General features: G+C 41.9%; 1 protein-coding gene across 1 annotated transcript in view; it reads right to left on the minus strand.

Annotated features, from left to right (window-relative positions):
- Positions 1-3,043: 3,043 nt before the first annotated feature.
- ST7 (suppression of tumorigenicity 7) overlaps positions 3,044-13,254 on the minus strand; it is a 261,962-nt gene continuing 251,751 nt past the window's right edge. Inside the window, 3 exon segments of the mRNA XM_030216373.1 lie at positions 3,044-3,362; positions 7,817-7,956; positions 11,292-11,384. Coding sequence (XP_030072233.1) covers positions 3,267-3,362; positions 7,817-7,956; positions 11,292-11,384 — 329 coding nt within the window. The 3' untranslated portion in view covers positions 3,044-3,266.

A 13,254-nucleotide genomic window follows, 5' to 3' on the forward strand; every position in this document is an offset into this window, starting at 1 on the left:
CGGGTATTAAGCAGTGGCGTAGCCAAGGGTGGGCCCAGGCCCACCCAGTAGCAGCACACCTATGATGTGACTGGCAGGGATCCCCAAGCCCCAGCAGCCAAAAACTCCCAACAACTGTCCGTCCTGCATACCTTGTAAATAGCAGATCTTTGCCTGCAGCAAGTAGCAACTGATACATACTGCTCGCACCGGCCCCACAGCCTTCCCTCTGATGTATTCCTGCCTATGTAGAAACAGGAAGTTGTATCAGAGGGAAGTCTGTGGGGCCAACATGAACAGTGTTTATTACTTGCTGCTCGCTGCCAGTGAAAATCTGCTATTTCAAAGGTATGCAGGGGAGGGGGATGTTTGAGAGACCATATGGCATGCAGGTGAGCGAGGGTGAGACCATATCACTTGTGGGACAAGGCGCAGTTCTGCCCATCCATCTTGGGCCCAGGCCCACCCAAAACTGGGTGTCTGGCTATGCCCCTGGTATTAAGACCCTACAAAAGTACAAAAGACATGGCCATGTGGTAAGATTATTCTTACCGAGTGGCCATGGGGGGGGGGGGGGGGGGGGAGAACTTACCTCCACCCACTGAGGTGGCAGTAAGGGCTCCCGCTGTAACCTGGCAGTAACCAGACAGTGATTACTGCCAGGTTAGCGCCATGCTAGAAATTATGTAATTATTTTCTGTTGGGCTGGCGGCAGTTCAGGTTACCACTTGGCAACCCTTTAGTAAAAGGGCCCCTTTTGAGTGTTATTGACGGAATGTGGTCCTAAGGGTGAGATCCTGTAAATGGTATCTTAAAATCTAGGTGCGTCTGATTAATGTGCCTAGTTCTACTCTATATAAAGCACCTAAAATTATGCTCAGTGTATAGAATACTGAATAGTATCAGTAAATGCACCTACATTTAGGTGTGGCCATTTAACGCCACTGATAACTTGATATAAATACCTGCAATAAAAGTAGGCGAGTTCCCCAGAATTTTATAAGTGCACGTAGATTTGAGCAATGCCCCTGTCATGCCCACACTCCTCCCATGGCCACGCCCCCTTTTCAGCTACACTCGTTGGAATTTACATACACCTTTCTTTTTAGAATATGCCTAAAAAGAAGCAAACATAAATACCAATTATTGTCAATAAGTGATAATTGGTTGTTATCGGCCAATTATCACCGATTAGCTTGTTACTCAATTGAGCAGCATGCGTAAATTGGCCATGCGCACAATTTAACGCAGGCTACTCGACTCACCTTATATAGAATCTGCCCTTAATGTGGACAGCGGTACTGCCACTGGCTCTTTGGATAGTGTAAATATTCAGTGACTGGCCATATAGTTATGTAGTTTAGGTTAAGGCAACCTATTTTGCTGGGTAAATCCATCTGCATAGCTATGTGGATAGTGGCTGAATATTGCCATTTATCTGTAGAATTAGGTGGATTGTCTACTCTCTGCCCTTGCTCCACCCCTGTACTATTCAGGTAGTACTGCTGAAAATTAGAAAATAACAACATAAGAATAGCTATATTAGGTCAGACCAATGGTCCATCTAGCCCAGTATCCTGTTTCCAACAGTGGCCAATCCAGGTTACAATTACCTGGCAGAAACCCAAATAGTAGTAACATTCCATGCTACCAATTTTATAATATTGTTAACTGCTTTGATCAGACTCTGGTTTAGCTGTATATCAAATTCGTAAATAAGCATAAACAATCCCAGTGGCTTCCCCATGTCTGCCTCAATAGCATACTATGAACTTTTCCTCCAGGAACTAGTCCAAACCTTTTAAAAACCCAGATACATTAACCACTGTTACAACATCCTCTGGCAACAAGTTCTAGAGCTTAACTATTCAATGAGTGAAAAAATATTTCCTCCTATTTGTTTTAAAATTATTTTCATGTAACTTCATTGTGTGTCCCTTAGTCTTTGTACTTTTTCGAAAGAGCAAAAAATCGATTCACTTCTACTTGTTCTACAACACTCAGGATTTTGTAGACTTCAATCATATCTCCCCTCAGCTGTCTTTTTTCCAAGCTGAACAGCCCTAACCTCGCCTCATATGAGAGGACTTCCATCCCTTTTATCATTTTAGTCCCTCTTCTTTGAACCTTTTATAATTCTATTATATCATTTTTGAGATACGGCGACCAGAACTGAATGCAATGCTCTAGGTGAGAGCGATACAAAGGCATTATAATGTTCTCGGTCTTATTTACTAGTACTACTACTTAACATTTCTAGAGCGCTACTAGGGTTACGCAGCGCTGTACAGTTTAACAAAGGACAGTCCCTGCTTAAAGGAGCTTACAATCTAAAGGTACCATCCCTTTCTTAATAATTCCTAGCATCCTGTTTACTTTTTTTGGCCACCACCGCACTTATCCATACAGTGGCAGCAGGGTTATGAATAAGTTCTTATGGATATCTGACCCTAAACATATGCCCTAAAGTCATGTGGACTTTGAATTCCTACACTGATTATTTACATATGTTCCCCAACCAATATTTGTTTTGACATCAAAGAATGGAATGATTCCAAATGTCTTACTGATTTGCTATTCTAGTGCAACTTACAACTCAGGAAATGTCCAATAACTTCGAGGAATGCATGCGTTCTCTAATTTACACTGTTTTGGCAGAGGAAATTTTTGAATTAATCTACTTTGCATCTTCTCATTTCTGCCAGGGTGTGGATCTAGCTTCCCTGAGCGTAAAGGAATTTGTGCTTTGATTCTTACCTGTTAAAATCTTGATCACAGAATAATCTTTTCAGCTGTATGGTTACCAAATTGACAAAAGGCCTTTTGGTCACTAATTCAAATGCAGGCCAGGGTAAACCAGAACCAAGAAATGGCACGTGAAATGAACTAGAGGCAAACCCACACCAGCCATGACAACGGACTCATAACATGAGACGGACGCTCTCCTGTTTGCATGGAAAGATACGATGGTGTCGACAGGAGGTCATTTTAGATCTTCAAGCAGTTCCTGCTGGTGCCGGGTGCATATTGAAAGATGTAGTGATAAACAAGCACTTTGCTGCAATACACAAAAATTTATTTTAAAGATTTGTTTTCTTTCCTTGAAGGCAAAATATAATAGAACCAAACATCAATTTATTTTGTACAAAAAAAAAGTCTGTATATGAGAACGGACAATCCATGAAAAGTCTGAAGTTAATAGAACTGTTTCCCTTTGTATCATGCTTTCTTGCGGTCAAAAAAAGTTGACACATAAGATATCATGGCAGTCAGTGCTGTAGGTCTCCTCAGATCCTCGTCAGCTGGTGCCAGAGGCTGGAGGGAAGGATACTTTCTACCTTTTCCATCACAAAATTTAATGGTGCAAAGAGAGTGCTGAGGAACTGCGAATAAATCAGACAAGATGGTTAATATTTTTCCTAAGCCAAAGAAATGCTACATAGTCAGTCAACAGATTTAAAATGTGCAATACTTTTTACATATCTTCTATGGTGAGATCACCTACAATCATACAATCAGTACTCAATTCATCTGTCTTTCTGTCTGTATACGTGTCACATCACCAAAACTAAGTGTTGCCATACCGGGACAGACCAAAGGTCCATCAAGACCAGTATCCTGTTTCCAACAGTGGCCAATCCAGGTCACAAGTACCTGGCAAGATTCCAAAACAGTACAATACATTTTATGCTGCTTATCCTAGAAATAAGCAGTGGACTTTCCCCATTTTAATAATGGCTTATGGACTTTTCTTTTAGGAAGATATCCAAACCTTTTTAAACCCTGCTAAGCTAACTGCTTTTACTACGGTCTGTGGCAACGAATTCCAGAGTTTACATGTTAAGCGAAGAAATATTTTCTCTGATTCATTTTAAATTTACTACTTTGTAGCTTCCTTGCATGCCCCCTAGTCCTAGTATTTTTGGAAAGAGTAAACAAGTGATTCACGTCCACCCATTCCACTCCACTCCACTCATTATTTTATATGTGCTGAAAGTTGGCATGGTGGATCAACATGAAAAGTTGTTGAGAAACTACAATTTCAAAGCATATTAGCCCATTTAGGATGGAAAGAAGGTGAATTGTGCCGTTGTGTCACACCATAAGGGCAATTCTATACTTGGTGCCTGTCCTTATGTATATATAAATGTACAGAATATTAGCATTTTTGTGGGTAAATGTACCACTTCTTTTAAGGGTATGTGTCATAACCTGTAAATCAAGTGGAGGGGGGCATTCACATGGACAGAGCTACCATTTACAGGCACAACTTATAGATACAGTAAGTTATGCACACCATTGCCAAATTTAGGCAACTGCAGTTACACTATATCTATGGTTGGTGTACATATTATTATTTTATTATTATTAATTGTTGCATTTGTATCCCACATTTTCCCACCAATTTGCAGGCTCAATGTGGCTTACAATATGCCGTAATGGTGATCGCCATTTCCGGATAGAGAATTACAAGTAGTTTTGCATTAAGGTGCATAAATGGTATAGTAAAATACAAAGTGGTATAGCCTTGAAGTTCCTGAGTGATAGAATGAATTATAAAATAAGTTAGATAATCAACTATCGAAAGTTCATTTCCGGCAAGAGAAATAAGGTGGTAGTGCGTACTGCGTAACTTTCATTAGTAGCAACGAAGGTTATCAGTCTAGTGTGAAGAGTTCAGTTTTGTCTAGTTCATTTAAAGTCTAGTTGTCTAGTATTTAGGATGGATCATGATGGTATGCCTTCTTGAACAAGTTGGTTTTTGGAAGATTGTTAGGCCGTGCACAGTTTTTATGGCCTTTGGCAGTGCGTTCCATAGTTGTGCACTTATGTAGGAGAAACTGGATGCATATGTGGATTTATATTTAAGTCCTTTGCAGCTGGGGTAGTGGAGATTCAAGAATGTGCGTGCTGATCTTTTTGTGTTCCTAGTTGGTAGGTCTATGAGGTCTGAAATATAGGTCGGGGCTTCACCGTGAACGATTTTGTGGAACAGGGTGCAAAGTTTGAACACAATTCGTTCTTTTAGTGGGAGCCAGAGTTTTTCTTTTAGGGGTTTAGCGTTTTCGTATTTCGTTTTTCCAAATATGAGTCTGGCTGCTGTGTAATGTAATGGGCATGTAAATGTAAGGCTGGGTTATGTTAATATTCTATAATGGAATCTGGTTGATCAGATGTCACTGTAGGACAGACTCTCTCACCACTTGGCACTGGGGTGCCTAAAAGGGGGGGGGGGTGCCCAGTTATTGGAACTGGCACCATGTATGTGAAATTTTGCTGTAACTTAACACATATAGGTCTAGATTCTACATACAGCTACTGAAAAATTGGCGCTGAAAAAAACTTCTGCCTAGGTGTATTTTATAAACCGCACGCTAAATTTAGTGCTCAACGCTATTCTATAAAGAGCACGTTTTATAGAATAGCACAAGCCGTTAAGCCCGTTAAAACGGGCGCGATTTCCAGCTACCCTCCTCGCCGCCGCTCCCTCCCCACTCCATGCCGGGCCCCCTGCACTGACCTGACAGCGCCTCTCACCTCCGTGTGAAAGCGCTGCAGGCAGCAGCAGATCACTCTGCTGCTACCTGCAACGCTTCCACACGGAGGTGAGAGGCGCTGTCAGGTAAGTGCAGGGGGCCCGATACGGAGGAGGGCGGGAGCGGCAGCGGGGATTGGGGGGGGAGGGTGGAGGTTGGTGCGCGCGATGTTCGTTTCCAGGTGGCAGCGTCCGACAGTGACTCCGACTCCGTTTCCCTCTCTGTTCCGCCCTCTGATGTCATCACGTCTTGACGCAAGGGCGGGACAGAGAGGGAAGTCTCTACTGCGCATTTGCAGGTGAGTCGGTCACTCGCCGTTTATATGTTTGATTGAGTGCCGAATTTTATTGGGGCTGAATGTTCGGCACCATTTATAAAATCTGGCCCTAAGTGAATACTACCTAGCACTTACACGTGTAAATGCCAATTACCGGTACCAATTCCGCAGCTAAGTGCTAGTATTGTGCAACCTACATTCGGTCTGAGTCTTCTTTTTCCAAATTTAAAACCCATCCCAAGACTTATTATTTTGAATCAGCCTATGGCATATTCTCTCCTTGAACGGTCAAGGGTATTTGGAGACTCATAGCGACACAGCAGTCTCCCTCCCTTCTCTCTTTTTAGGAATTTGTTTAGAATGTTAAGTACTCCGTGGAACGACTGATTGCTGCCCTACCTATTTTAATGACGGTTCTTTTTTTCTATTTTAAATGTAATCTGTGTGTCAACCGCTTTGACCTGTCTACCAGATAATGCTGTACAGCAAAGGTGTCCAATAAACAATAAGGGCTAGATTCTATATATTGAGCTGAAAAAAAAAGAGCTATTCTATAAGCTGCACTTAAAGTTAGGCGCGGTTTATAGAACAGCAATTATGCCCAGGAGTCGAGCCTAACTCTAGGTGCAGCCATTTGTACCAACTGAAACGTGCTGCAAATGTAGGCATGTATCCCCCATTATTCAACAACGAGCATTAATTTTAGGAATGCCCGTTATGCCCAGGATCCTCCCATTTCTGTGCCCTCTTTTTTCAGATCACGTGTAAAGTTTAGGCGCAGATCCTGCAACTAAATTTATGCATGTAAATGGCAATTAAATCTAATTAGTGTCATTAATTGCTTGTTCAAAAGCCAATTATTGGCACTAATTGGTTCATTATTCCATTAAATTGCGTGGGCAATTTTTGGCGACTTTTATAGACCTAACGTTAGCAGCCAGCTTATACAATTGCCCCCTTAGATTCTTAGCTCTCTAGGGATAGGAAAACAGCTAGTGTACCTGAATGAAATTCACCTTGAGCTACTAATGAAAAAAGTAAATAAATAAACCATGAAACAAACTTTCAAAGGATGCTTAGCATTTTATTCCCTCTGGGGCATACGAAGCATTTCTGGTAGTTGCAGGACTTCCCATGACATCATCAATCCATGGAACTGCTGTGTCTGATGCTCAGCGTTGGTTATGATTGTTTGCACTGTGTTGCATGCTCAGTGATTCTACCATTGCTGTGAACTTTTGCAGGGAGAAGCCACTAAGAATCTTCTCTAATATGTGCAAGTCTTGGTTCTTCTTTTTCAGTGATTTATTAACTTCCTGAAGGATCCAGGTAGAGACATAAGTGCTTATATGTACTTATACTGGGACAGACCGAAGGTCCACAAAGCCCAGCATCCTGTTTCCAACAGTGACCAAACCAGGTTACAAGTACCTGGTAAGATCTCAAAACAGTACAATATGCTTATCCTAGAATTAAGCAGTGGATTTTCCCCAAGTCCATTTTAATAATGGCTTATGGACTTTTCCATTAGGAAGCCATCCAAACCTTTTTAAAACCCTGCTAAGCTAACTGCTTTTACAATATTCTCTGACAATGAATTCCAGAGTTTAATTACACACTAAGTAAAGAAATATTTTCTCCGATTTGTTTTAAATTTACAACGATGTAGCTTCATCGTGTGCCCCCCAGTCCTAGTATTTTTGGAAAGAGTAAACAAACGATTCATGTCTACCCGTTCCACTCATTATTTTATAGATCTCTATCATATCTCCCCTCAGTCATCTTTTCTCCAAGCTGAAGAGCCCTAGCCACTGGGCCAAGTCCTATATGGACTTGTGAAATTCTACTTTAAAGGCTCCTTTTGAGTGAATATTCTGCTTAGTAGTATGAAGATACAGCTGAAGGAAAGACAAACTACTTCTTAGAAAGAGATTCTTTAATAATCATCTTAGTCTGTTTTCACTGCTGAAGCGAAACCCCCTTCCATTTATGTTACTCACGGACACATGGATAAAGTACTCACAGCTTTTGCGAAGACACCCATAAGCTCTGGGAACTGATGTGTCAGCAGGGCCAGCATGGCTGTGAAGGAGCATAACCCAGCCGTGAAGAGAATGAAGAAAGGGAGTTCTTTTTTGGGGTAAACAGAAACTTCATGAAATGCTGCACAAGAAATCAAAAATATGAAAGCAAGACAAAAGGTTAATTGAAGAGGACAGCTAAAGTCTCTTAATCATCAGAGCAGCAATGCCCATTAAAGTCTGTATTTGATTAATAGTTTTCTTTGAAAGGAAACAAATTATAAGGGCAATTTGTGGTCCCCCTCTACTCCTACCCCCTAAACCTAGACCACTCGGGATTACCCCCCCCCCCCCGGTAAGTAATGGGGTGCTCAGGGGGATAGAGAGAGGATTGGAGTGGTATGAGAGGGAGGGCTTTGCTAAAGGGGTGGGGCTTCCATTCTTCTGTAGTGATTTTTGGGTGGGGGTGGTGGTTCTCGCAGGAACTTGATCGGTGAGAAGCTCTTGCGATGGGTGGATCAGATCCGAGGGATCAATTTGGGCTGCACTCTTTCAGAGGAGTCAGATTGGGGAGGTGTTCAGTATTTTGTTTTATTTGTGAGGCCAGTACTGACTTAAATGCAGGGGCAGGAAGTGTGGATGTGTATCCATGCTACCTGCAGCTGCAAGTAACATGGTGCCCATGAGTGCAGTAAATGCAGGGATTGGCCAGCATCTGCCCTGCACTTACTACAAAGGCTTTGTGCTTACCGCACGCTAATCTTATAAAAATTATAAACCTTACTGTATTTTAGCAGAAGGGTCCCTCTGAGAGTAAGGCTCCTAAACTGGCCTCTCTGAAAATTTACTAGGGCTGAGTGCCTAAGTATTTACTCAGAATGCCATATGAAGTGAGTGGCAACAAGAAAGGATTTAGAGCAGGGGAAAAAAGGACAGGAGTCTGTAACTAAGTGCACAACATTGCAGAACGCCCCTGACACGACCACGATCATGCCCCCTTTTGAGTTATGCACTGGGGCCCCGATGCTCAAAACTTCGGAAAATAGCACCAAAACAGTGCAGAAGAAAAACTTCCTAACTCTCAATGCTAATGTTATGCAAACCATCTGTGCGCTGTTAGCACTGAACATTAGAAAGTTAAGGGGGAGGATTGTGCCTGGTGCGTGCACAAAAGACCTCTCTCTCACCAGTCTTCAGATCCTTTTGTACTGCTGATGTTCTGTTGTCTTACTTGCAAGAATGCACTTGAAGCATAGCCCTGCTGAAACCCTGTTTTCTTCCAGTAATGGTTCGGTGACAGATGAGCTGGCTATAATTTTATTTTTCTTTCCTTGCTGACAGTTGTATTTGTCTCCCTGCTACATCCGCAACATTTCCTTGTTAGTGTCTCCAGAGTTTATTTTCTTTCTGTGGCAAAGTTTTGAACCTTTTCTTGCCTCTCCACCTCTTCAGACACCCTAATGCCAGCTCCGAGGTTTTCAGTGGTAAGGGCGCCCTTGTTCACTGTGCTGTACGCTGAGCATTGGAAGGAATAGGAAATGACCTCACCTACATCATGCTATTTGCACTGTTCTTCGGCGAACTCATTGTTTCTCTTGCTCCAAGCCTCTGAGCACGCTAGTCCAGCACTAATAACCTCTAGCGCCCATGTTTGCTTCTGAGCATCGGGGCATAGTAGAGTTAGACGCCATGCCTTATAGAATAGAATGCAGCTAGATGTGCGTTCATATTTTAATGAGTGCCAATTAACTTCAGTAACTGGTTGTTAGCACCCAATTATTGACATTAATTGGTTCTGCGAGAAGAGGACAAGACATTTCTCTGGGTAAGTGAATATTATTTTGCTCTGTGCTTCAGTAATTTAAAGATTGGGGTTTAAAAGAGAAACTGTAGGTTTACTGGTAAAGACAGTTAGAATTTTTTAAAAAGCAAATTTTATTAACTTGTCTCCATACCCTTTCCTCATAGTTTTAAAACCTGAACTTTCAGCCACGGGCTACAGCATTAACAGATAGCCTCTAGAAGGCACAGCAGAGCCTTGTTCAGTCTTCACCTAAGCTGTAATCGAATACTAGCATAAAGCCACTTTGATGTGCCAAAATCTAGGTGCACCCACTTACACCAGGTCAATGACTGGCATAAGCTCGCATGCCTAAGTGCTCCATGTAATATGCATATTTGATAGAATTCTATAAGTTGGGCGTGTCACTTGATGACATGCCCATGCCCTCTCCCATACTCCAACCACATGTATTCCTCTTTGCAGTTATGCATTGTAGCACCTAGAATAAGCCCTGGTACAGCTGTACACGTAACTATAAGTTAAGGGTGCCTCTGACACATGTAAGTGGTGCATAAATTGAGGCAGCAGTTTTAGATGGACAGGTAACAGAACAATTAAGTTCAATCAGCTATATTTACCCTGATATTAAGTCTGTGCAGCTGGATAACCTATTCCACGATCAGCCAGGTCTTTGCTGCTGGATAACCTGTTCCACTATCAGCCAGGTCTGTGTGACTACATAACTGTGCCACGATCAACCAGGAGCGTGCAGCCGGATAACCTATTCTACAATCAGCCAGCTGGATAACCTGTTCCATGATCAGCCAGGTCTTTGCGGCTGGATAACTGTTCCACGATTAGCCAGGTCTGTGTAGCTGGATAACCTCTCCACAATCAGCCAGGAGTGATACTGAGCAACCAGCAGTGCTTTTACTGACATTAAGGGGGAATGTGGTCTTGAGTGAGGCTTCTTGGGGAGCAGTTCTATAACTTAGGCCCTAATGTTTACATGCATGTATCACACATAAGTGGTCAGAATGCTAGCATGTAGGCGTGATATGGGCATACTTACATACTTATAAGAACTATCCTACAAATAACCGTTTAACTTAGGTAGCACATATTTATGAAAGTGGGGGGTATGTAACTTACACAATACTGCAAGTTACTAGGTGCTCTCACTTACACCAGGTCTATGGCTGACTTAAGCGTTCATGTCTACATGTGATGCTGGTATTCCATAAAGGAGAGTAGATGTCTATCTTCCTTTATAGAAAAGGTTCCTACCATGCACCATGTTATAGAATTTTTCCTTTTATGTATAGTAACTGTGTGATTCTGAGAACAAACTGGAATTCGGAAACTGTGATACCTTTACATTGGACCGAAAAGATAGTGGTATGCATGAACTTTCAAAATCAAATGAGTCCTATAATCAAACACCAAAAGGACATATGTAATCTTGAGAACTCATATCCTAGAGTCCTATTTTTATTAATATAATAAGAATATAGCATAGCCTACAAAGAATCTAGCTTCATTAGCTTAATGGTCAATGAGCCTTTGGAAGGACAGTGTAAACGTCCCAAAATGAGGAAAAATGTAGAACTCACCAGCATACAACAAGCCACAAGAAGAAAACCATTATGTCTCAGTAATAAGGTGAAATAAAAATCCATTTTGCACTGACTTACATGGGAGTAATTCTCTGTCTGCAGTTTCTGTACAGATAGGGTAGGGATAGAAAAGGTGACCTTTTTCCAAAGGGTAGGGGATCATTCTGAAGGCTAAAAAATATTTAAAAAGAAGGAAAACCATTAAGAATAAAGAATGAATACTTCTGATATTACATCTTAAGCAAAGGCATAGGGGAGGTAATCTGCATGTCCTGCACAGAGTGGCAGGTACGACTCTAGCCACCTTGCTGGACAGACTAGATGGACCATTTCTGTCTTAATCGGTTGTCTGTTACTATGTTATTAGTATTATTTTGATATTCAGTAAAGATGGAAAAGACAAGCCTTCAGTTCTTCAAAATAACGCACATACACAAGTACATGAGTATTGTCATACTTGTACAGATCAAAGGTCCAACAAGCCCAGTATCCTGTTTCTAAGAGCGGCCAATCTAAGACAAAGCACCTGGCAAGATCCCAAAAGATTAAAACAGATTTTATACTGCTTATCCCAGGAATATGCAGTGGGTTTTCCCAAATCCATCTTAATAGGTACTTTTAGGTACTTATCCAAACATTTTTTAAACCCTGCTACGCTAACTGCTTTTACCACATTCTCTAACAATGAATTCCAGAGTTTAATTACATGTTGAGTGAATAAATATTTTCTCTGGTTTGTTTTAAATGTACTACTTTGCAGCTTCATTGTGTGCCCCCTAGTCCTAATATTTTTGGAAAGAGTAAACAAGTGATTCTCACCTCTACCCATTCTATTCTACTCAGTATTTTATAGACCTCTATCATATTTCCCCTCAGCCGTCTCTTCTCCAAGCTGGAATCCTAGCCGCTTTAGCCTTTCCTCATAGGGAAGTCATCCCATCCCCTTTATCATTTTTGTCGCCTTTCTCCGTACCTTTTCTAATTCTGCTATATCTTTTTTTGAGATGTGGTGACCAGAATTGAACACACTATTTGAGGTGTGATCGTACCATGGAATGATACAAGTCTCTCTATTATCCCAGCAGAGATACTTGATGACAGAAATATACTTTACTGAATTTTGGCTGTATAGTAGGGAATAGAATTAGTAGACAACCAACTCAACGGCAACTCGTAACTATGGCTTAGCCATGGTGGACCCAGGACAGCCAAGGCCCACTCACTTTGGGCTCAGGCCCACGCAAAACTGGTGTTCCTTTAGGGAGGCTGGTACTACTACTACTACTCATCATTTCTATAGTGCTACTAGACGTACGCAGCACTGTACACATGAACATGAAGAGACAGTCCCTGCTCGACAGAGCTTACAATCAAATTAGGACAGACAAACAGGACAAACGAGATAAGGGATATATGAAAGCGAGGATGATGAAATAAGGGTTCTGAACAAGTGAATAAGGGTTAGGAGTTAAAAGCAGCATCAAAAAGGTGGGCTTTTAGCTTAGATTTGAAGACGGCCAGAGATGGAGCTTGACGTACCGGCTCAGGAAGTCTATTCCAGGTATATGGTGCAGCAAGATAAAAGGAACGGAGTCTGGAGTTAGCAGTGGAGGAGAAGGGTACAGATAAGAGAGATTTACCCAGGGAACGGAGTTCCCGGGGAGGAATGTAGGGAGAGATGAGAGTGGAGAGGTACTGAGGAGCTGCAGAATGAATGCACTTATAGGTCAATAAGAGGAGTTTGAACTGTATGCGGAAACGGATAGAAAGCCAGTGAAGTGACTTGAGGAGAGGACTAATATGAGCATAATGACACTGGCAGAATATTAGTCGTGCAGCAGAATTTTGAACAGATTGAAGAGGAGAGAGATGGCTAAGTGGGAGACCTGTGAGAAGCAAGTTGCAATAGTCTAAGCGAGAGGTGATAAGAGTGTGGATGAGGGTTCTGGTAGTGTGCTCAGAAAGGAAAGGGTGAATTTTGGTGATATTATAGAGAAAGAAATGACAGGTTTTAGCAGCCTGCTGAATATGCGCAGAGAAA

Source organism: Microcaecilia unicolor, chromosome 10 (assembly GCF_901765095.1).
Source record: "Microcaecilia unicolor chromosome 10, aMicUni1.1, whole genome shotgun sequence".
In the NCBI taxonomy this organism is placed as follows: Eukaryota; Metazoa; Chordata; class Amphibia; order Gymnophiona; family Siphonopidae; genus Microcaecilia; species Microcaecilia unicolor.